This window comes from Ovis aries, chromosome 25 (genome assembly GCF_016772045.2).
Source record: "Ovis aries strain OAR_USU_Benz2616 breed Rambouillet chromosome 25, ARS-UI_Ramb_v3.0, whole genome shotgun sequence".
Classification (NCBI taxonomy): Eukaryota; Metazoa; Chordata; class Mammalia; order Artiodactyla; family Bovidae; genus Ovis; species Ovis aries.
Window position 1 is genome coordinate 21,642,346 of NC_056078.1, and position 23,530 is coordinate 21,665,875.

Genomic DNA, 23,530 nt, shown 5'->3' on the forward strand with positions numbered 1-23,530 from the left:
CAAAACTGAAACTCAAAACACATGCACCCCAATGTTCATTGAAGCACTATTTCATTGAGTCACTTAGTTGTACAGAGTCAGTCATTCAGTTCAGTCGCTCAGTTGTGTCCAACTCTTTGAGACCCCATGAATCACAGCACCCCAGGCCTCCCTGTCCATCACCAACTCCCGGAGTTCACCCAGACTCATGTCCATCGAGTCAGTGATGCCATCCAGCCATCTCATCCTCTGTCATCCCCTTCTCTTCCTGCCCCCAATCCCTCCCAGCATCAGAGTCTTTTCCAATGAGGTACAAAATTATAAATCAACTATGCCTCAGTTGAAAAAATGCAAGAATTATTTTGCAGCACATGGAAATATAACCATTACTCTATAAAAACTTTAAATAGAGTATAATCTATAAGAACATTGAACCAATATGTTACACACCTGAAATGAATATAATATTGTAAATCAACTATACTTTAATAGAAAATAAAAGGTTAGCAGTTATTTTTTAAAAAGGTAGCTTCAAATAATACTTGTATTTTTTATATCCATCTCAAACTTCAGCTTTTTCAATTATTCTCAGTTGCCTATACAATAAAGTTAAAATGCTATTAGTAATCCTGAAACAATCTCAGTTTCTTTTAAAGCTCTTCTATTTCCCATCCCTCATAACATATGCCAACAGTACCAAGTACAATTGTTTCTAATCAGTTTAGATTGTTTGCTATTTCCACATAAAACCTCATCTTTCCCTATTTCTATCTTTATACTTCAGCTGTTCTATCTACCTCAAATCCTTGTCCTCTCCTTTCCTCATAAATATACAATTGGTTTATTTTTTGCCTGTTTCTTTTGCTTTTACCTATTAATGAAGGATCAAATTAGAGTTGAACCACTTTTTGGAGCTGTCTCTTGTTCACTCACCACATCAGTGGAATTAATTATTCCTTCACCTCTTACCACTTTCACTTTCACCTCTTACTATGTGCTTTTGTGTATTTAACCATCTTATGGTATGTTACATCTTTGTATATTTAGGTGTGTCTTATATTCCCTGATAGTTCAGTTGGTAAAGAATCTGCCTGCAATGCAGGAGACCCTGATTCAATTCCTGGGTTGGAAGATCTGCTGAAAAAGTGATAGGCTGTGGTCATGTGTGGTATGGATGTGAGAGTTGGACTGTGAAGAAGGCTGAGCACCAAAGAATTGATGCTTTTGAACTGTGGTGTTGGAGAAGACTCTTGAGAGTCCCTTGGACTGCAAGGAGATCCAACCAGTCCATTCTGAAGGAGATCAGCCCTGGGATTTCTTTGGAAGGAATGATGCTAAAGCTGAAACTCCAGTACTTTGGACACCTCATGTGAAGAATTGACTCATTGGAAAAGACTCTGATGCTGAGAGAGATTGGGGGCAGGAGGAGAAGGGGACGACCCAGATGAGATGGCTGGATGGTATCACGGACTCGATGGACATGAGTCTGAGTGAACTCCGGGAGATGGTGATGGACAGGGAGGCCTGGCGTGCTGCAATTCATGGGGTCACAAAGAGTCAGACACGACTGAGCGACTGAACTGAACTGAACTGAACTCCAACTCCAGTATTCTTGGGCTTCCCTTGTGGCTCAGCTGGTAAAGAGTCTGCTTACAATGTGGGATTATAATGTGGGAGACCTGGGTTCAATCTCTGGGTTGGTAAGAGCCCCTGGGAGAAGGGAAAGGCTACATACTCCAGTATTCTGGCCTAGAGAATTACATGGACTGTAGTCCATGGGGTCACAAAGAGTCAGACACGACTCAGCCACTTTCACTTTAATTTTGCACATTTGATCATCTTGAAGGAGGCATGATATATATTCATCTTTGCATCTTGCGATGTTCTCAGATGCCGGGTACCGAGAAGATGCTCAATTCATTTCTGGGGTTTTGGACAAACTACACTTTGGTGTCCTTAGAAATGAAACATGCAACTTCAGGATAAATGCTTGAAATACACATAAGAACCATTAGAAAACAAATTTAATTAAATAGACTATTATGAGAATGATTTAAAATGCTTTATGTTATGAACTTACTTTTTTTATCCTAACCTGTAATACTCCAGATTCAGAATACACTGTGTATTTACTCTAGAAATGTATTCTATATCCTCCAGTAATACACTTTTTAACCAAATATATTTGTTAAAAGTTATGTTTCATAAACCTGATTTTGGAATGCAAACTTTGAAGGGTATAGTTTTGAATACCAAATTTCTGTCATTTTTAATGGGTTTCCCTGCTTTAGAGTCATGCTTATTACTTTTCAAAAGACATCAAAGGAAAACAATGACTTAGATTAGGACTGCTCAATTTAAAGAAGAAAGAAGACAAGATGGGAACTCAGGGTCACTGAGAAAATAAAGTAATTGGGCTTTGGCATACACAAATTAAAGGAATTTTAAAAGCTTTCCAGAACCTACCTGCAAGCAGATGGCAGTAAAACATGTAAAAAGGTGCATGACATGCTCCCTTTCTTCAGGTTTACTTTTTCTAATGGAAAATGTTGGGTGCAATTAAGACAAAATAGAACTGCATTTGCAATGCTATTCGTCATTTTATATAATGACTCAGCTTTTCAATTGCAAATCATGATTCTAAATGACTCATGCTTAATCTTTCTGTAAAATATACAAAGTTCATGAATTTGAATCACCATACCAAACAGGAAGGATACCAACTCAATTTGTACATCTGGAGGAAATTCTATTTGGAGGAACAATTAATGGTAATACATTTTAACATAATGTATAAACTGAACTTCTGTCAGCATTTTTGAAATCTTAGCTTTAGACAACATGAAGAAATACATATATAATTGGAAAATAAATTTCATATGTATTTAGACTTTGTATATGATGGTGAGTGTATGAAATTGAGAAAAGTAAACAGAAGACAAGCTTGGGTCTAAAATATATTTTTTACACATTTAAAGTACTATAATGCAAACAGTGAGAGTTTTACTTCTTCTTTTAAACTCTCACTGTTTGCAGATGACATGATCCTCTACATGGAAAACCCTAAAGACTCCACCAGAAAATTACTAGAGCTAATCAATGAATATAGTAAAGTTGCAGGATATAAAATCAACACACAGAAATCCCTTGCATTCCTATACACGAATAATGAGAAAGTAGAAAAAGAAATTAAGGAAACAATTCCATTCACCATTGCAACGAAAAGAATAAAATACTTAGGAATATATCTACCTAAAGAAACTAAAGACCTATATATAGAAAACTATAAAACACTGATGAAAGAAATCAAAGAGGACACTAATAGATGGAGAAATATACCATGTTCATGGATTGGAAGAATCAATATAGTGAAAATGAGTATACTACCCAAAGCAATTTACAAAATCAATGCAATCCCTATCAAGCTACCAGGCACATTTTTCACAGAACTAGAACAAATAATTTCAAGATTTGTATGGAAATACAAAAACCTCGAATAGCCAAAGCAATCTTGAGAAAGAAGAATGGAACTGGAGGAATCAACTTGCCTGACTTCAGGCTCTACTACAAAGCCACAGTCATCAAGACAGTATGGTACTGGCACAAAGACAGACATATAGATCAATGGAACAAAATAGAAAGCCCAGAGATAAATCCACACACATATGGACACCTTATCTTTGACAAAGGAGGCAAGAATATACAATGGAGTAAAGACAATCTCTTTAACAAGTGGTGCTGGGAAAACTGGTCAACCACTTGTAAAAGAATGAAACTAGATCACTTTCTAACACCGCACACAAAAATAAACTCAAAATGGATTAAAAATCTAAATGTAAGATCAGAAACTATAAAACTCCTAGAGGAGAACATAGGCAAAACACTCTCCGACATAAATCACAGCAGGATCCTCTATGATCCACCTCCCAGAATGCTGGAAATAAAAGCAAAAATAAACAAATGGGATCTAATTAAAATTAAAAGCTTCGGCACAACAAAGGAAAATATAAGCAAGGTGAAAAGACAGCCTTCTGAATGGGAGAAAATAATAGCAAATGAAGCAACTGACAAACAACTAATCTCAAAAATATACAAGCAACTTCTGCAGCTCAACTCCAGAAAAATAAACGACCCAATCAAAAAATGGGCCAAAGAACTAAATAGACATTTCTCCAAAGAAGACATACGGATGGCTAACAAACACATGAAAAGATGCTCAACATCACTCATTATTAGAGAAATGCAAATCAAAACCACAATGAGGTACCACTTCACACCAGTCAGAATGGCTGCGATCCAAAAATCTGCAAGCAATCAATGCTGGAGAGGGTGTGGAGAAAAGGGAACCCTCCTACACTGTTGGTGGGAATGCAAACTAGTACAGCCACTATGGAGAACAGTGTGGAGATTCCTTAAAAAATTGCAAATAGAACTACCTTATGACCCAGCAATCCCACTTCTGGGCATACACACCGAGGAAACCAGAATTGAAAGAGACACATGTACCCCAATGTTCATCTCAGCACTGTTTATAATAGACAGGACATGGAAACAACCTAGATGTCCATCAACAGATGAATGGATAAGAAAGCTGTGGTACATATACACAATGGAATATTACTCAGCCGTTAAAAAGAATTCATTTGAATCAGTTCTGATGAGATGGATGAAACTGGAGCCGATTATACAGAGTGAAGTAAACCAGAAAGAAAAACACCAATACAGTATACTAACACATATATATGGAATTTAGGAAGATGGCAATGACGACCCTGTATGCAAGACAGGGAAAGAGACACAGATGTGTATAACGGACTTTTGGACTCAGAGGGAGAGGGAGAGGGTGGGATGATTTGGGAGAATGACATTCTAACATGTATACTATCATGTGAATTGAATCGCCAGTCTATGTCTGACGCAGGATGCAGCATGCTTGGGGCTGGTGCATGGGGATGACCCAGAAAGATGTTATGGGGAGGGAGGTGGGAGGGGGGTTCATGTTTGGGAATGCATGTAAGAATTAAAGATTTTAAAATTTAAAAAATAAAAAACTAAAGAAAAAAAAATAAAGTACTATAATGTTAAGTGAGAAAATGAAGACTGAGTGCCTAGTAATCCAAAATGAAGATACATTTTTACGTGTATATATGTATGCACTGTTCATATACATACATATATATAGTCATGCATGTAACCATAAGCACACATTTCTGTGTTGACAGACAGTGAGAAATGGCAACCCACTTAAGTATTCTTAACTGGAGAATCCCATGGACAGAGGAGCCTGGGGAACTATAGTCCATGGGGTCGCAAAGAGTCTGATACGACTGAAGAAACTGAGCATGCAGTGACTACTTAAAATGCATTTTCCTTTGAAAAGTGACAAAGTACCAATATAACACAGGCTATGTTGGTTGGTGTTACTGTTCTTGCAAAATTTGCATATCAAGGAAATTAATTTTTTATCTCTAATAATTACTTAGACTTAATTTCCAAATTATTCACCTTTGATTTTTGGTCTTCAGTTTATCACAGATTTAAGCATGTCCATCTGAACAGAGGCTGCATAGACATTTGAAGGTAAAAACTGCAGTTTTGGTATTCACTAATATAAACCTAATGAACTTTTTTCAAGTGGGGCATTGTACTTGCACAGTTTTAGTTCCTTGATTAGGTATTGAACCTGGGCCTGGGGCACTGAAAGCAGAAACTCCTCACCGCTGGACCACCAGAGAATTACCTTTGCTTTTGTTTTTGCAGCTATGTTCTTTTTTTTTTTTTTTTTTAATGTTAGTTTAGGAACTTACCTGGTGGTCCAGTGTCTAAGACTCCAAACTCCCAATACAGGGGGTCTGGGTTTGATTCCTGGTCAAGGAACTAGATCCCACATGCCACAGCTGAGTTCGCATGCCACACCTAAAGATCCCACCCGCTGCAACTAAGACCCGGTACAGCCAAATAAACATTTAAAAACAAAATGTTAGCTCGCTGGGGGAAAGTCCAAAGTCAGGCTAGAGAGCTCGTAGATGTACATATTTATATTTATGCTGTTATAATTTTTTAAAATCTGTCCTTATGAATTTAAGTTCCTAGAAGGTTTATGATATTTTGCTTTAACTTAAATTTATAATCTTGGTCCATGTCCTCAAAGTCACTGATAACTGAATCAAATATAGATTCAAATGTTATTTTATTACCATGCTCACTCTAAAAAAATGATCTACCATTATTAAAAGATGAGTAGAAAAGGTAGACATTATTTCGACCATGGTCTTTAGAGCAGTTTGAAACTCAGGTTCACCAAATAATCTATGAAAGTTTCTCTATTTATGTTCTACCATAGTCCAGTGTCACAATTACATATGGAGATAACAGTTTCAAGACCTGAATTTCTATGATATAAAAATGACTGATGGGAAAATGAATATTACTTAACAGTGAGAAAGCAATTATCTCATGGATCTGCAATTCCACGGGGACTTATTTTTTTATAAAAATTAAAGGATTCAATTCAGAGTTGCATCTGTACACTTTCTGATATCTGGATACCATGCTCTAAATTAATGTTCAATCCTTACACAAGTGGCTTCCAGAACCTGATTCATTCTAAAATCTTTGAAGTAAATAAAGAGAAGCTGTACTGATTTAACATTTCTTTAAGAAATCTGACATGATTTCTTGCTATTCCAGTTTCATGAAATTTTATATACTCCAGTTGAATTTCTTCTAACCTACATGACCCTATAAGAATTGGTGGGGCAAGGTGGGTTGTAGCTGCTGTTTCAAGCATCTTCCACATGTGATGTGTAAGTGTGGCGCAGTACTCACCGCTGACATGATAAGCTCTCCCCCCAGGTTCTGAATCTCAGCTTTAACTTGACTACAGATCTTCAGCTGGTGAGAGTAGAACTTAATCTGTTCCAGGTAGGCCAACAAGTCCTGTTTGCACGATGGATCCGGGCACTAAATACGTATGAGAGATTAAGTGAAAATATCAAAACAAAGAATTAGATCAAAGTGAGTAAACACTGAGACTACAAGTACCTTTAAGGCACCAACTTTATTTTCATTGAGTCCCATTACTTAGACCAAACCCATGTAGATTTTGATATGCTTTCCCCATTAGCAGAGTACATTCATGTTTCAACCTTAATTACTTCAGCATTGTAAGTCACTTCACTCATGTCTGACTCTTTGTGACCCCATGGACTATAGCCTGCCAGGCTCCTCTGCCCATGGAATTCTCCATGCAAAAATGCTGGAGTGGGTTGCCATACCATCCTCTACTTCAGCATGGATAGAAGAAATAGTACATAAATTTCCAGACATGAAAAGGTACATAAAAATAATTGCCTTTAATTTATTGTAACATTAGAAGCTTTTAAAGTTCATTTTTAGGTAAATCTAAAGAAGTATTTAAAATGCAATGATTCCTTTCTTCTAAAGTTGCTATCAGAATACTCCTTGGGACTCATAGCTCTGCATTGTCTGTCCTGTGTAATTAATATTTATATGGGCATTAAAAACATCTGTAACAGGACATATGTCCTACTACTTTCAGAAGTTAATGTTCTAATGATTTTAGACCAAAGAAATAATTTCTATAGTAGCTAACAGCTATGGATCTACTTGGAAACAAGAATCAGGCAGCATACATGTTTTAGAGATGTATTACTTTACCAAAAACAGTCTCCTACATTGTTATCTTCTGTAAGGAATTTCCTGGAGTAGAGCTTAATCACAACACAATAAATATCTGTGGTCAGTGTTTAATCTTTGTGTTCTTTCTCTTATACAATTAGATTTTTAAAAATCCCCAATAACTTAATTTACTTTAAATATAATACATATTCATAAGGATATGGAAATACAAACAGTAATTTATATGCAAAGATATTCACTATAGCATTACTTACAGTAGCAAAATTTGGAAATAAATGCCCTATAATAGTGAAAAGATTAAATTAGGATACATAGCTATATAATGTGACATTATATAGTCTCAAAAAAATATTTTCAAAGGAAAATGTTTTGGAAAGAGAAAAAGCTCAATATTTAAAATTTCACATGCCATATCAATCAAACTGTTTAAAAATATTTTTATGTTTGTGTTTAAAACACAGTGGAAAATAAATATGTGAACGTGAAAATGTTAAATAAAAGTGGTATCAGTATTTTTCACTTTTTTCATATTTTACATATCTTAATACTTATAGTCTTAAAATATATTGATGCTAGTCATTCAGTCATGTGAAACTCTTTGTGACCCCATAGACTGTAGCCTCCTCTGTCCATGGAATCCTCCAGAAAAGAATACTGGAGTGGGTTGCCATTCCTTTCTCCAGGGGATTTTTCCAACCTAGGGATCAAACTCAGGTCTCCTGAACTGCACGCAGATTCTTCACTGACTGAGCCACCAGGGAAGCCCTTAGAACATATTACTTCTAGAACAATAAAATGTTATTACTGAAATCATTTTTAATCTACTAACCAAAAATAAAAACTGAAAAGCAAAACGAAAGACAAGACAGCATTTCTGCTTTTGCATAGTAATTCATAAGCTAGAGTGTTGCTGAAACATTTCTGAGAATTTTGTTCTCTTTTATATTTGCTAAATAGACTAGTCTACATAGCTCCAAAATATGTTGACAAGATGAGAACGTGACCTTTAAGTAAAGTTATTCAACAAAGATAGCAAAGTTATAAATTCTACTGTAGAAATACTATCAATATTTAGATAGGAATGGACAGATGAGTGAATTTATGTGTACATGGTACCCAGTCAGAGAGACAATCAGATAAGATGACAGAGAAAACTTGAATTAAGGGTGTTTCTCAACTTCTAAGGGCTTCCCTGGTGGCTCGGCAGTAAAGAATCTGCCTGCAATGCAGGAGCCACAAGAGACAGGGGTTCAATCCCTGTATCAGGAAGATCCTCTGGAGAAGGAAATGGCTATCCACTCCAGTATCCTTTCCTGGAGAATCCCATTGACAGAGGAGCCTGGCAGACTATAATGCATAGGGTAGCAAAGAGTCAGGAGCAAGACTGAAGCAACTTCACACTCAAAAAAGGCGGAAGTAAACAAACAGAACCTTGTGTGCACCAGGACCCAGGAGAAAGGAGCAGTGACCCCACAAGAGGCTGACCCAGACTTGCCCGTGAGTGTCCAGGAATCTCCGGCAGAGGTGGGGTCAGCAATGGCCAGATGCAGGACCACATACACGATGAGTGTAGCAGTGCATGCATGGGACCTTTTGAAGGGGGTCACCATTCTCTTCATTACCCCCACTGTAGTTTGGCCTCAGGTCAAATAACATAGAGGGAACACAGCCCCGCCCTTCAACAGAAAATTGGATTAAAGATTTACTGAGCATGGCCCTGCCCATCAGTACAAGACCCACTTTCACCCTTAGTCAGACTCTCCATCAGGAAGCTTCAGTAAGCCTCCTATCCTTCTCCATCAGAGGGCAGATAGACTGAAAACAACAATCACAGAAAACCAACCAATCTGATCACATGGACCACACCTTGTCTAACTCAGTGAAACTATGAGCCATGCCATGTAGGGCCACCCAAGACAGACAGGTCATGGTGGAGAATTCTGACAAAATACATTCCACTGGAGAAGGGAATGGCAAACCATTTCAGTATTCGTGCCTTGAGAAACCCATGAACAGTATGAAAAGGCAAAAAGATAGGACACTGAAAGATGAATTTCCCAGGTGCCAAATATGCTACTGGAAAAGAGTGGAGAAATAACTACAGAAAGAATTAAGAGATGGAGTCAAAGCAAAAACAATACCCAGCTGTGGATGTGACCAGTGATGGAAGTAAAGTCCAATGCTATAAAGAACAATACAGCATAGGAATCTGGAATGTTAGGTCCATGAATCAAGGCAAACTGGAAGTGGTCAAATAGGAGATGCCAAGAGTGAACGTGGACATTCTAGGAATCAGCAAACTAAAAAGGACTGGAATGGGTGAATTTAACTCGGATGACCATTATATCTATGACTATAGGCAAGAATCCTTTAGAAGAAATGGAGTAGCCATCATAGTCAACATGAGTTTGAAATGCAGTACTTGGATGCAATCTCAAAAACGAGAGAATGATCTCTGTTTGTTTCTAAGGTAAACCATTTAGTATCAAAGTAATCCAAGTCTATGCCCCAACAATAATGTTGAAGAAGCTGAAGTTGAATGGTTCTATGAAGACCTACAAGACCTTCTAGAACTAACACCCAAAAGGATGCTTTTCATTATATGGCAGTAGAATTCAAAGTAGGAAATCAAAAAATACCTAGAGTAACAGGCAGGTCTCCAAACAATATCAGTCTTCCTGCTAGTTTTATCTTATATAGTAAATAGTAAATTGTCACTCTGGTTTGTAAATTGGTTTCTAAAACTGACACTGTACCTGTATATTATAAATAGGATTACTGTGAATTTATTCCTTAAGACAAACACTGTATAACTTCTGCCCTGGAGAAGGAAATGACAACCCATTCCAGTATTCTTGACTGGAGAATTCCATGGACAGAGGACGCTGGCCAGGCTACAGTCCATGGGGTCACAAAGAGTTGGACACGACTGAGCGACTCATTCACTCACTCATATAACTTCTGATAAAACTAAACTTGCAAATTAATAGTTAGATTCTTAACTGATAAACAATGTTGCAATCACCCAAGCTTAAGGAAAATCTACAGTCTCTCTGGAGAGACTTTCATACCATGTTAGCAGAATAATTCTGTTTAGGAAATAATGATGCAAATGAGTAGAAAATTTGAACTTTTGGAAATTAAAACTTTAAAAGTTACTTGACTCTGATTTACCCTTCATTCCCAGAATTGATGAGAAACTTGGTTACACCTAAAGAGGGTAGTCAGTTTTATAATTAAAGTATTTAAAAAAATGTAAATTCCATACTATAAAATTTGTTAAAAGTCTTCTTTCCTATTGACATTTGCAAAGTCTTACTGAGTCAGTTTCAACAGCCTAGAAGCAGAATCAGGAGAATGCATCATCTCTACTTTAAGAACCTGTTGTTTTACTATTTGCCCAACCTCCATTATTAAAATCAAATTACGTTTTCCCCAGATTTTATATATTTGCATAAAACTAGTTGCAAAAGTCTGGGACTTAGATGTGCAGAACATTCTTATCCTTTAGTTTAAAAAATTTTTTTTTTTTTTTCATAAAAATACTTGGAATACTGCTAGAGATTTTCAGGCAAACTGAGTGGTAGAATGTCATCATACACTTTGGTTATTATTTCCCAGTTTATTAAGATAGGAGATGTTAACTAGGACATCTGGTTTGTGTTTCAATGCATGGATTTTTTGTTTAAATTAAGTTTTATGACCACCAGGACACTCACTACAGACAAGAAGATGATATGTCAACTTAAGTGGTTTTGTCACATTAAACTGGCTTTCATTCTTCTAGTTAAGATGTTTTGTACGAAGGCAGAATATATCATTTAGTAACAAGAAGAAAAGTGAAGAATATTTATTACCTTTCAGTTTGAATTTTAAGGATGAATTAGCAAAATGAATACTTTTAAAGACCTTTATTCTATAAGTTTAGCTTTTTTTTTTTTTTGCCCATAATAGAGTATAAACTTTATTTAAGACATATTTAAAATGATTTTTGAAATTACAGACAATAGTTTAAATTCTGCTAGCTGGCAAAGTTTGTTAAGGGAAAGTATCAGTTGTCACTGTGAATTTCTAGAATAGTTATTTTAAGCAATTAGTGATAGCAGAAAGCACTTTGTGTCCATGACCTTTCTTTCCACAGGGCTCATTTCTCCACCTATACTCCAGCCCAGAGGCTGTCTCATTTCACTTCCTCAGAGTCACAGATCATCAGTAATCCCATCTTTTTCTGTAGTTTTAATGTCTTCTATCCTTGAATCTGTCAACAGGAAGTCCCTCAAAACAAAATCCCTCCCTCAGCCCTGTAATTCCATCTTTCTCTCTTCATGAACATTTTTTTGTTGTTGTTTATTTGTTTGTTTGTTTTTTTTAATTTTCAATGCCACCCCTATTGGTGTCCTGAGTTTCCATTCTTAGGCATCTTTTCACTCTCAGCCTCTACTTGGATAATAGAATATGCCACTCTGGCTTCCCCTATCACTTATAAAATAAACATGACTAAATCTCTATCATCCAGCTATGTCTTTGGAAAATCCATGTACATATTGCATTTACCCAGCCCATTTCATGGTCTTATCAACATTTCACTCTCAACACATATAGTCCTCAACTATCTCATACTCCATGTTGCCTACCATTTTTCCTATTCTATTAACTATCTAAATAAAGGGTGCTTCCTCTGTCTCACTCATCTATTGAATTTGATCAGTCATTAATTTGAGATGATTCTACATCCAGAAATCTCACTATACTTGGAACATTTCTCTTCTTCGTTACACCTATTATTGCTGCTGTTTAGTAAACTAAGGTTTCTAAAACACAAAAATGAAGGGTATGGTAAAACAAACAACAAACAAACGAAACAAAGCAAAACAAAAAACAGTGGAACACTTTTAAGATGCGCTGGAGGACAACATTATATGGTCTAGATTGGGGGTGCTGACTTGTGAGAGTTTTATTTGGGAAATTATAGTTTGGCATTTTTCCATGCATAAATGTTTTACCAGAACTTATATATGCTACTTAGATTTTGTCATATACCCTTTTCCAATAGTCATGTATGGATGTTTGAGAGTTGGACTACAAAGAAAGCTGATAGCTGAAGAATTGATGCTTTTGAACTGTGGTGTTGGAGAAGACACTTGAGAGTCCCTTGCACTGCAGGGAGATCCAATCAGTCCATCCTAAAGGAGATCAGTCCTGGGTATTCATTGGAAGGACTGATGTTGAAGCTGAAACTCCAATACTTTGGCCACCTGATTCGAAGAGCTGACTCATTTGAAAAGACCCTGATGCTGGGGAAGATTGAGGGCAGGAGGAGAAAGGGACGACAGAGGATGAGATGGCTGGATGGTATCACTGACTCAATGGACATGGGTTTGGGTGGACTCCGGGAGTTGGTGATGGACAGGGAGGCCTGGCGTGCTGTGGTTCATGGGGTCGCAAAATGCCGGACACGACTGAGCACCTCAACTGAACTGAACTTATTTAGACTTAAATGGTCTTTAGGTTAAGGCTGCTTTAAATCCATTTTTAGTTTCAACTAGGTTTGAGCATACAATCATTGAGAAAATGCTATCAACAATATATATTTTGAATACTAATAACAATGAAAAACAAAGATGTTTCCCATCTTCATCAAAGCTCCTTTCCTTTAGTATTAATAGGTATAAAGTTTTGGCATAACCTACTTTTAGCATTCTGCTGACTTCCATGAGAAATTCTCAGGACTGACTTCCCTATGTATTAGATTACAACCCCAAAACATCATGTCTCTCCCTGAAGACTGAAACTTGAACTCAAGTGCTACTTGGATAGAAATAAACTTAGAAGAGTGTTTTATCCTTTATAAAGAATATGTATGTGGAAAGAATGGTGGACCCGTGGGGGATTCATGTTGATGTATGGAGAAACCAATAGGATATTGTAAAGTAATTAGCCTCCAATTAAAATAAATAAATTTATATTAAAAAAAAGAAAAAGAAGAAAAAAAAGGAATAAAAGAATGGTGGAAAGAATGGTGGAAAGGTAATGCAGACAAATTTTGACTTGGGGGAAAATTTTGGTTAACTCAGCCAGCCCTTTGTAAGAAGAAACATTCCTCTTTTTCTTATTCTCCTCTTACACCCAATAGCTCCCTCCTCCTAGACCCTGAAAATACCTTACTTTTGGTAGTTAGGGCTATAGTTTTGCATACATGAAGTAAAACTTGATATATAATCACCTTCAAAGCATTTAAGAATTTGTTTTAATGAGAAAGCCTCTGCCTTCAATGCAGAAGACCCAGGTTTGATCCCTGGGTCAGGATGATCCCCTGGAGAAGGAATTGGCAACCCACTCCAGTACTCTTGCATGGAAAATTCCATTGGCTACAATCCTTGGGGTCACAAAGAGTCGGACATGACTGAGCGACTTCATTCACTTTAATGAAAAAATTACAAAGATCTAAAAAATAGTAAAGCAGCACGCCTTCTAACAGGAGACTATTACTTTAAGGATGCAAACAGATAAAATATTTCAGTATTTGTCTATTCCTGTTTAATCCTGAGAACTTGCTATGCATTCATTTTTATAAAGTAGAGGTTCATTAACCTGGAGAACAAATTGAGGCATTAACTTTTCTTCTCAAAATAAATTTCAGGCAAATAACAGTGTCAAAATACAAATACTGCCACAAGATGCACCTGGGAGTTTTATCGTTAACAGACATGTTAGAATGACATAATGAATGTTTCAGAAGCTTCTTTTTAGTGTAGTTTTATTACATATTTTAACTCTCAGAATATCAGTAGGAAACAATTCAAATGAGGCTAGTCACCAACAGTACTTTGTCAAAATATTAACATAAATTATACTTGCAGACTGTTTTGTTCATAGTTAGTAAGTGTATCAGGTATAATTTGCCTTGCAATTTTTCATTTTTTTTAAAATGTCGCTTTCTTAAGTTAGCGTTGGTTTTAAATATATTTAACACTGAAAATTCATTTTAATTGTGTCTAGTTATGATTAGGTGGGAGTACCCAGTCAATAATCTGTATATCTTTGCATTGGAAATTTTACATTGAAGGAGTATTAGGTTTCAGACACAATATTCAGGAGCTACAAAGTCCAATTTTGCCCTCTTCCTGTGCAAGACAATTTAGCAGATGTTCATTTTTATTGTGTTTCCTATTCATCACTTTCCTGTCTGTGATAGGTTGCTTTTGTAACTGAGATCTTTCAATGTATTCTTCCTACCATGTGAGGCATTACCCAGTTCATCTAATTTAGAATATCTGCTAACATGATGAATTACAGTGAAGAGTCAAAGAATAGAAAAAGATATGTACCAATAGTTTGGAATCCTATATTTCTAAGAAGGCTACTTCTTCAATTTGCCATCCTCTTTATTCATGAGGAAAATATTTAATAATTGTGATAAGTAACTTAAAGCTCAACATTCAGAAAACGAGGATCATGGCATCTGGTCCCATCACTTCATGGGAAATAGATGGGGAAATAGTGGAAACAGTGTCAGACTTTATTTTGGGGGGCTCCAAAATCACTGCAGATTGTGACTGCAGCCATGAAATTAAAAGACGCTTACTTCTTGGAAGGAAAGTGATGACCAACCTAGATAGCATATTGAAAAGCAGAGACATTACTTTGCCAACAAGGGTCCGTCTAGTCAAGGCTATGGTTTTTCCAGTGGTCATGTATGGATGTGAGAATTGGACTGTGAAGAAGGCTGAGCACCGAAGAATTGATGCTTTTGAACTGTGGTGTTGGAGAAGACTCTTGAGAGTCCCTTGGACTGTAAGGAGATTCAATCAGTCCATTCTAAAGATCAGTCTTGGGTGTTCCTTGGAAGGAGTGATGCTAAAGCTGAAACTCCAGTACTTTGGCCACCTCATGCAAAGAGTTAACTCATTGGAAAAGACTCTGATGCTGGGAGGGATTGGGGGCAGGAGGAGAAGGGAATGACAGAGGATGAGATGGCTGGATGGCATCACTTACTTGATGGACGTGAGTTTGACTGAACTCAGGGAGTTGGTGATAGGGAGGCCTAGCGTGCTGCAATTCATGGGGTCGCAAAGAGTCAGACATGACTGAACAAATGAATTTAACTGAACTGAACATCATTCTGACCCTCAGAAATAATCTGGCTAATGGAGATAGGATTTTAAGTTCTGTAAGACTTAAACAACATCGTCTTAGATGGCATATGCAATCTAACATAGCATCTCAACACAATTAGGGAGGCCTGACATGCTGTAGTCCATGGGATCACAAAGAGTTGGACATGACTGAATGACTGAACTGAACTGATAAAACCCAAGAAAAGTTGGGTGATTGGGACAAGTAAGTCTATATGAAGCTTCTATATGCTAAAACAGATTTTTCATTCATCTCTTCCTAGTTACCTAATGGCAATACCAAAGTAGTATGTTGCGTATGGTAATACACAATAACTAGAATGGGGGTATTGTGGGGTGGGCGAATGACAAACTGGATAACAATAATACCAGGGAAGTTCTCACACTGTTGTGAATGTACTAGGCCCCATATCAGACTTCTCAACCTGGGGATCCGGCAAAGGGACTATAAATCACCAGGGAATCTGACTTTGAGGGCAAGCAGGATTTGATTACAGAACTTCCACAGAAAGGGGGGGAAACAGAGACTGTTGTAGGGCACAAAAAAAACCTTATGTGCACCTGAAACCAGGCTAAAGAAACAGTGACATCAAAGGAGACTGAGTCAGACCTGCCTGTGAGTGTCTGAGGGTCTCCTGTCTTCTGTGGAGGTGTGGGTTGGCAGTTGCCTGTCATGGGGACAGGGGCAATGGCAGCAGCAGTCCTGGGAGGAGCCTGTTGGAATAAGTCTTCTTCAGTTCAGTTCAGTTCAGTCACTCAGTCATGTCCAACTCTTTGTGACCCCATGAATTGCAGCATGCCAGGCCTCCCTGTCCTCTTGGAGGTTGCCAGTAAGTCCTCTTGGAGGTTGCCAATAGTCTTACCAGAGAGCCTGTAGACTTCAGGACTGGGTCACCTCCGATCAAACAACTAACAGGGAGGAAACACTGACCCACCCATCAGCAGATAAATGGATTAAAGATGTATTTAGCATGGCCCTACCCACCAGAGCAAGCCAGTCCCTCCCATCAAGAAGCTTAAATAAGCCTCTTATCCTCATCCATTTGAGGGTAGACAGAGGAAACGAGAACTACAATCCCACCACCTCCAGAACAAAAATCACAATTACAGAAAGCTAACCAAAATGATCACTTGGATCATAGCCTTGTGTAACTCAATGCAGCTATGAGCCTTGCCGTGCAGGGTCATCCAAGATGGACAGGTTATGGTGGAGAATTCTGACAAAATGTGGTCCACTAGAGATGGGAATGGAAAACCACTTCAGTAATTCTTGTCTTGAAAACCCAATGAACAGTATGAAAAAGCAGAAAGGTATGACACTGGAAGATGAGCCCTGCAGGATGGAAGGTGTCCATTACGTTACTGGGGAAGACTTGAGAAATAGCTCCAGAGAGAATGAAGTGGCTGGCCCAAAGTAGAAACTATGCTCAGTTGTGGACGTGTCTGGTGGTGAAAGTAGAGTCTGATGCAGTAAAGAAGAATATTGCATAGGAACTTGGAATGTTAGGTCCATGAATCATGGTAAATTAGGCATGGTTAAGAAGATGACAACAGTGAACATCAACAGTTTAGGAATCAGTGAATGAGAGAGGACAGGATTGGATGAATTTAACTCAGACTATCATTATATCATTCATTATATCTACTACTGTGGGCAAGAATCCCTCAGAAGAAATGGAGTATCCCTCATAGTCAAAAAAGAGTCTGAAATGCAATTCTTAGGTGCAATCTCAAAAATGACAGAATGATCTCGATTCAATTCCAGGGCAAACCATTCAACATCAGAGTAATCCTCAACCTCTAGTGCCTAAGAAGCTGAAGTCAAATAATGTTATGAAGTTATATAAGACCTTCTAGAACTAATACCAAAAAAGATGTCCTTGGAATGCAAAAAATAGGAAGTCAAGGGATACCTGGAAGAACAGGCAAGTTTGGACTTGGAGTACAAAATGAAAGGGCAAAGGCTAACAGTTTTGTCAAGAAAACACTCTGGTCACAGCAAACTACCTCCTCCAATAACATAAGAGATGCTCTACACACGGACATCACCAGATGGCCAATATTGAAATAGACTGATTAAAATATTTGCTGCCAAAGATGGAGAAACTCTATACAGTCAGCAAAATAGATATGAGCTGACTATGGCTCAGATCATGAGCTTCTTATTGCAAAATTCAGGCTTAAACTGAAGAAAGTAGCGAAAACTACTAAGCCATTCAGATTATGACTTAGATCGAATACCTTATGATTATACAGTGGAGGTATACAAACAGATTCAAACGATTCGATGTGGTAGAGTACCTGAAAACTATGGATGGAGGTTTGTAATACTATACAGGAGTGGCCAAAACCATCCCCAAGTAAAAGAAATGAAAGAAGGCAAAGTGGTTTTCTGAGGAGGCTTTACAAATAGCTGAGAAAATAAGAGAAGTGAAAGGCAAAGGAGAAAGGGAAAAATATACTCATCTGAATGCAGAGTTTCAAAGAATTGCAAGGAGAGAAAACAAGCCTTCTTAAGTAAACAATGCAAAGAAATAGAGGAAAACAATAGAATGGGAAAGACTAGTGATCTCTTCAAGGACATTAGAGATACCAAGGGAACATTTCATGCAAAGATGGGTACGAGAAAGGTCAGAAATAGCAAAGAATTAACAGAAGCAGAAGAGATTAAGAAGAGGTGGCAAGAATACACAGAAGAACTATACAAAAAAGGTCTTAATGACCCAGATAATCATGATGGTGTGATCACTCACCTAGAGCCAGGCATCCTGCAGTGTGAAGTTTAGTGGACCTAAGGAAGCATTACTATGAACAAAGCTAGTGGAGGTAATGGCAATCCAGCCGAGCTATTTAAAATCCTAAAAGATGACACTGTTAAAGCACTGCACTCAGCATGTCTGAAAATTTGGAAACCTTGGTAGTGGTCATGACTGGAAAAGTCAATTATCATTCTAATCCCAAAGAAGGTCAAAGCCAAAGAATGTTCAAACTACAGTACAACTGTGCTCATTTCACACACAAGAAAGCTAATGCTCAAAATCCTCCTCAACATGCTCAAAATCAAGCTAGGCTTCAGCAGTCCATGAATGGAGAACTTTCAGACGTACATGATGGATTCAGAAAAGATAGAGGAATCAAAGATCAAATTGCCAACATTTACTGGATCACAGATAAAGCAAGGGAATTCCAGAAAAACATCCACTTCTGCTTCATTGACTATGCTAAATCCTTTGACTATGTGGATCACAACAAAATTCTTAAATAAATGGGAATACCAGACCACCTGACCTGTCTCCTGAGAAATCCGTGTGCAGGTCAAGAAGCAACAGTTAGAACTGGACATGGAACAATGAATTGGTTCACAATTGGGAAAGGAGTATGTCGAGGCTGTATATTGTCACATGCTTGCTTAACTTACAAGCACAGTACATCATACAAAATGCCAGACTGGAAAAAGCACAAGCTGGAATCAAGATTGCTGGGAGAAATATCAATAACATCAGATATGCAGATGATAATTCCCCTATGGCAGAAAGCAAAAAAGAACTGAAGAGCCTCTTGATGAAGGTGAAAGAGGAGAGTGAAAAAGTTGGCTTAAAGCTCAACATTCAGAAAACGAAGATCATGGCATCCTGTCCCATCACTTCATGGGAAATAGATGGGGAAACAATGGAAGCAGTGTCAGACTTTATTTTCTTGGGCTCCAAAATCACTGCAGATGGTGACTGCAGCCATGAAATCAAAAGACACTTACTCCTTGGAAGAAAAGCTATGGCAAACCTAGACAGCATATTGAAAAGCAGAGACATTACTTGCCAACAAAGGTCCATCTAGTCAGAGCTATGGTTTTTCCAGTAGTCATGAATGGATGTGAGAGTTGGACAATAAAGGAGAACTGAAGAACTGATGCTTTCATACTGTGGTGTTGGAGAAGATTCCTGAGAGTCCCTTGGTTAGCAAGGAGATCACTCCAGTCAATCCTAAAGGAAATCAACCCTGAATATTAATTGGAAGGACTGGTGCTGAAGCTGAAGTTCCAATACTTTGGACTCCTAATGTGAGGGGCCACCTCATTTTAAAAGTCTCTGATGCTAGAAAAGATTGAGGGCAGGAGGAGAAGGGGGTGACAGAAGATGAAATGATTGGATGGCATCACTGACTCAATGGACATGAGTTTGAACAATATCTGGGAGATGGTGAAGGACAAGGAAGTCTGGCATGCTACAGTCCATGTGATTGTAGAGTCTGAGATGACTTAGTGCTTGAACAACAACAATAAACACAATAAACTTATATTTAAGAGAATAAGGCAGAGAAGAAAGGTTTAAAAAAAATCCAGGAAGGCCGAATATAGGCCTTCATAAATCTGATTTCATTCTATTCTACATATGAACTTTAAAACAATAGAATGAAATGAAATTGGCCCACTATATACTGTACCTCCACTAGCTTTGACATATATATATATATATGTCACAAGTCCATGTTGGATGGAATTGGAAATTGATGAACGTTTGACCTTCTGACACTCTAGCAAAATGCAGACTGTAAAGTATCATAAAATTTTTTGAGCTATTAGATTGTTCAAAATTAAAAGCAAGCAATGTTCTGGCTTTCCTGGTGGCTCAATTGGTAAAGAATCTGCATGCAGTGCAGGAGACCCAGGTTCAGTTCCTGGGTTGGGGAGATCCCCTGGAGAAGGGAATGGCAACCCACTTCAGTACCCTTGCCTGGGAAATTCCATGGATAGAGGATCCTGGTGTGCTGTAGTCCATGGAGTCACCAAGAGTCAGGCACAACTGAGCAACTAAGCACACACATCATGTTCTGGAAGATTTTTTTCCTAATACCATTGACAATGTAAAAATTGCCTTGCTGATGTATATTATTAACTTTTATTCCACAAACAATCTCAATAATTATTTTTGTCTAAAATTTTGTTATTCTGTCATACAATATCTGAAGCATAATCATAATCTTCCCAGATAATCATTATAATGAGTCAGTTTCCTTTCTTTCAATTCTGTTTTTTCACAACCATATTTATTTTGAACAAAATTGTATCATATGAAACTACTTTATTATATGAAATGGAAAAGGCCAGAGAGAGTCATCTACAATTCTTCTTAGTCAGTGACTCCTTCTTTAAGCTTCTTTTAAAATGTCAAATTTATATGGAAGTGAGACAATACTTTTGCTTTCTTCCATGCAATTTGAATAATGCTAAAAAACAATAGCATAATTTAATCTAGCTATAATTTTATACAGCTACATAATGTAATACAGTAGTATCTACAAAGTGACCTAATCCAATTAAAAAGACTGCTTAAGAAAAAAAGAACTTCAAAGTGACACAATTATTTGAACTTTGAAAATTGTGTGTTCTAAAATAAATAGAAGCACACAGGTAAAAATCATTAAGCATTTAAAAAGTTATGAGAACAAATAAATCTGTTTAATATATTATGGTTTCATTTATTCTGCTACTATTAATACTTTATCTCATAAAAGTGAATGCAATGATTCTAAAATATAGAAACCATGGGCAGATCTGGGCTTCAGTCATTTATTCATAGTAGATCATGAATTATGTTACAATAGAATTTGTTTTTAACTGTAAAGGCTGAATATTAAAAGGGTTAATAAAATGCTCACAATGTTTAAAGTAGCAAGATACTGAAAAATATATATACTACATATATGAAAATATATCTTCAAAAATGCTTTAAAATACTTGTCTGTTATTATTTTTCTTTATTTTTCCTCCTTTATATCCCAAAATATAATATCTAAGAAGAGAACATTCAGGTTCCAAGAAAAGGAGGATAAAAAGATTAAATAATAAGAAGCAGCCTGATAAAGTTTCTCTTACAGTTTATATGCAAGAAAAATATGAAATAGTTTCAGATTTAAAAAGAAGTGCTTTTTTCATCAAAGGGGAATAAATATGTATTGTGCTGTGCTTAGTCCCTCAGTTGTGTCTGACTCTTTTTGACCCTATGGACTGTAGCCCGCCAGGCTTTTCTATCCATGGGGATTCGCCAAGCAAGAATACTGGAGTGGTTTGCCATGCCCTCCTCCGGAGATCATCCCAAACCAGGGATCAAACCCAGGTCTCCCACACTGCAGGTGCATTCTTTACCATCTGAGCCACCAGGGAAGCCAAACACACTGGAGTGGGTAGCCTATCCCTTCTCCAGGGGATCTTCCTGACCCAGGAATTGAACCAGGAATTGAACCAGGGTCTTCTGCATTGCAGGAGGATTCTTTACCACCTGAATTACCAGGGAAGCCCTTAAACATGTATTATAGGGTTGAATAATATAAAACCTAACGAGGAATATTATATCTCAGTCTGAAATATTAACTGAGTATCTAAATACATTAACTAAAGAGACTGACAGATTTTTCAATTAAAGTTAAGCAAAAGGTAGGTAAGCAAAAGGTACTCTAATGATGTAGCTGCATCTTAGAAAACTGGAATAGAGACATGAGAAATCTAAAGAAAACAAAGTATTGGGAGCACCTGTAAGGATTATACACTTCCTACATTTTATATATTCACTTCATTATTTTACTAATTACAATTTGCTTTGTAGTTTTATGTAGAATATCAGAGCATATTGCTAACACAGAAAACCCAAGATAATTTTGAAAAGTACTGATTTTTAAAGAGCAAAAATAAGAAATCTAAGGTATTAAGGAAAAAAATACTAACATTGGGTATTACAGCCAACTAAAATAATTTGAGTATATTTGAAACTCAGAAGGCGATAATTTAGAATAATTTGAATATATTTAAAGCTCAAAAAATGTTTGACTAATCAAGCCATAAATGATAATAATGATGATAATGATAATAATAATAATAGAACCTCAATAAATAATTATCTCAATAAATTTTTCATTAGTTGTATATTAATTATGCAAAAAACAATTCAATAATAGTTTAGGAAAAACCAGTCTAACAGAGTAAAAATTCAAATTTGTTCTAATCAATATAAAATGACAGACAGCAATTAGCATGGACTTTCATTACATTCATTTACAGAGAACTCACCTGGTTGGCAATCTGCCGAGCAAGGGCATCCATCCTTGATCCTGATTCTGATATCATTTTAGCTGCATAGATCACATCAGTTGTATGCTTCAGTGGTCCTTTGCCCCTTAAAGTGAAAGAATCCATGTTTGTTGCTGTGGTTCATGCTAAGACACAAATACACACCCAGATTTGCACCTCGAAGTATAACCCATTGGCTTTCCATATTTCAGTTTTGAACAGGCCATGATTAGATTCCAGTATGATTTTTTTTTTTTTTAATGAAGACCTATTGTGTTAAGACTCAGGATATTCTTCCAAGAAGATGGACTCCATTTGATCTTTAGTCCCATGAACTTCTTACAATAAACCTCAGCCTAAAGATACTTTTGGTGGATGCAAATCTCATAAGACAAAGATATTTTCCTCATTCTAGGAGTAAAAATGAGATTTTGAACAATTTATATGTTTAACAGTACGTTTTGATTAGCAGGTATGCTTTTAATGCTCCTCTTTTTAATCCTTTTTTAATGGTCTTTAGGTTAAGTGCTCTTTATCAAATTTACTCTCCTCCACAATTAGTTCAAAGTAAAATCATAGTTGCTGTTGTTGTTCAGTCATTAAATGGTGTTCAACTCTTTGTGACCCCATGGACTATACCACACCAGGCTTACCTGTTCTTCACTGTCTCCCAGAGTTTGCTCAAATTCATGTT

The 23,530-nt window shown here is 37.0% G+C and overlaps 1 protein-coding gene across 6 annotated transcripts in view; it reads right to left on the minus strand.

Annotated features, from left to right (window-relative positions):
* Positions 1-23,530, minus strand: part of CTNNA3 (catenin alpha 3) — a 1,860,557-nt gene that overhangs the window by 71,391 nt on the left and 1,765,636 nt on the right. For all 6 annotated transcript variants that reach the window (XM_004021400.6, XM_060406827.1, XM_060406829.1 and 3 more), the window contains 2 exons: positions 22,837-22,942; positions 6,808-6,942 (listed from right to left, as the gene is read on the minus strand). In XM_004021400.6, the coding sequence (XP_004021449.1) occupies positions 6,808-6,942; positions 22,837-22,942 (241 nt within the window). The remainder of the gene's footprint in view (positions 1-6,807; positions 6,943-22,836; positions 22,943-23,530) is intronic.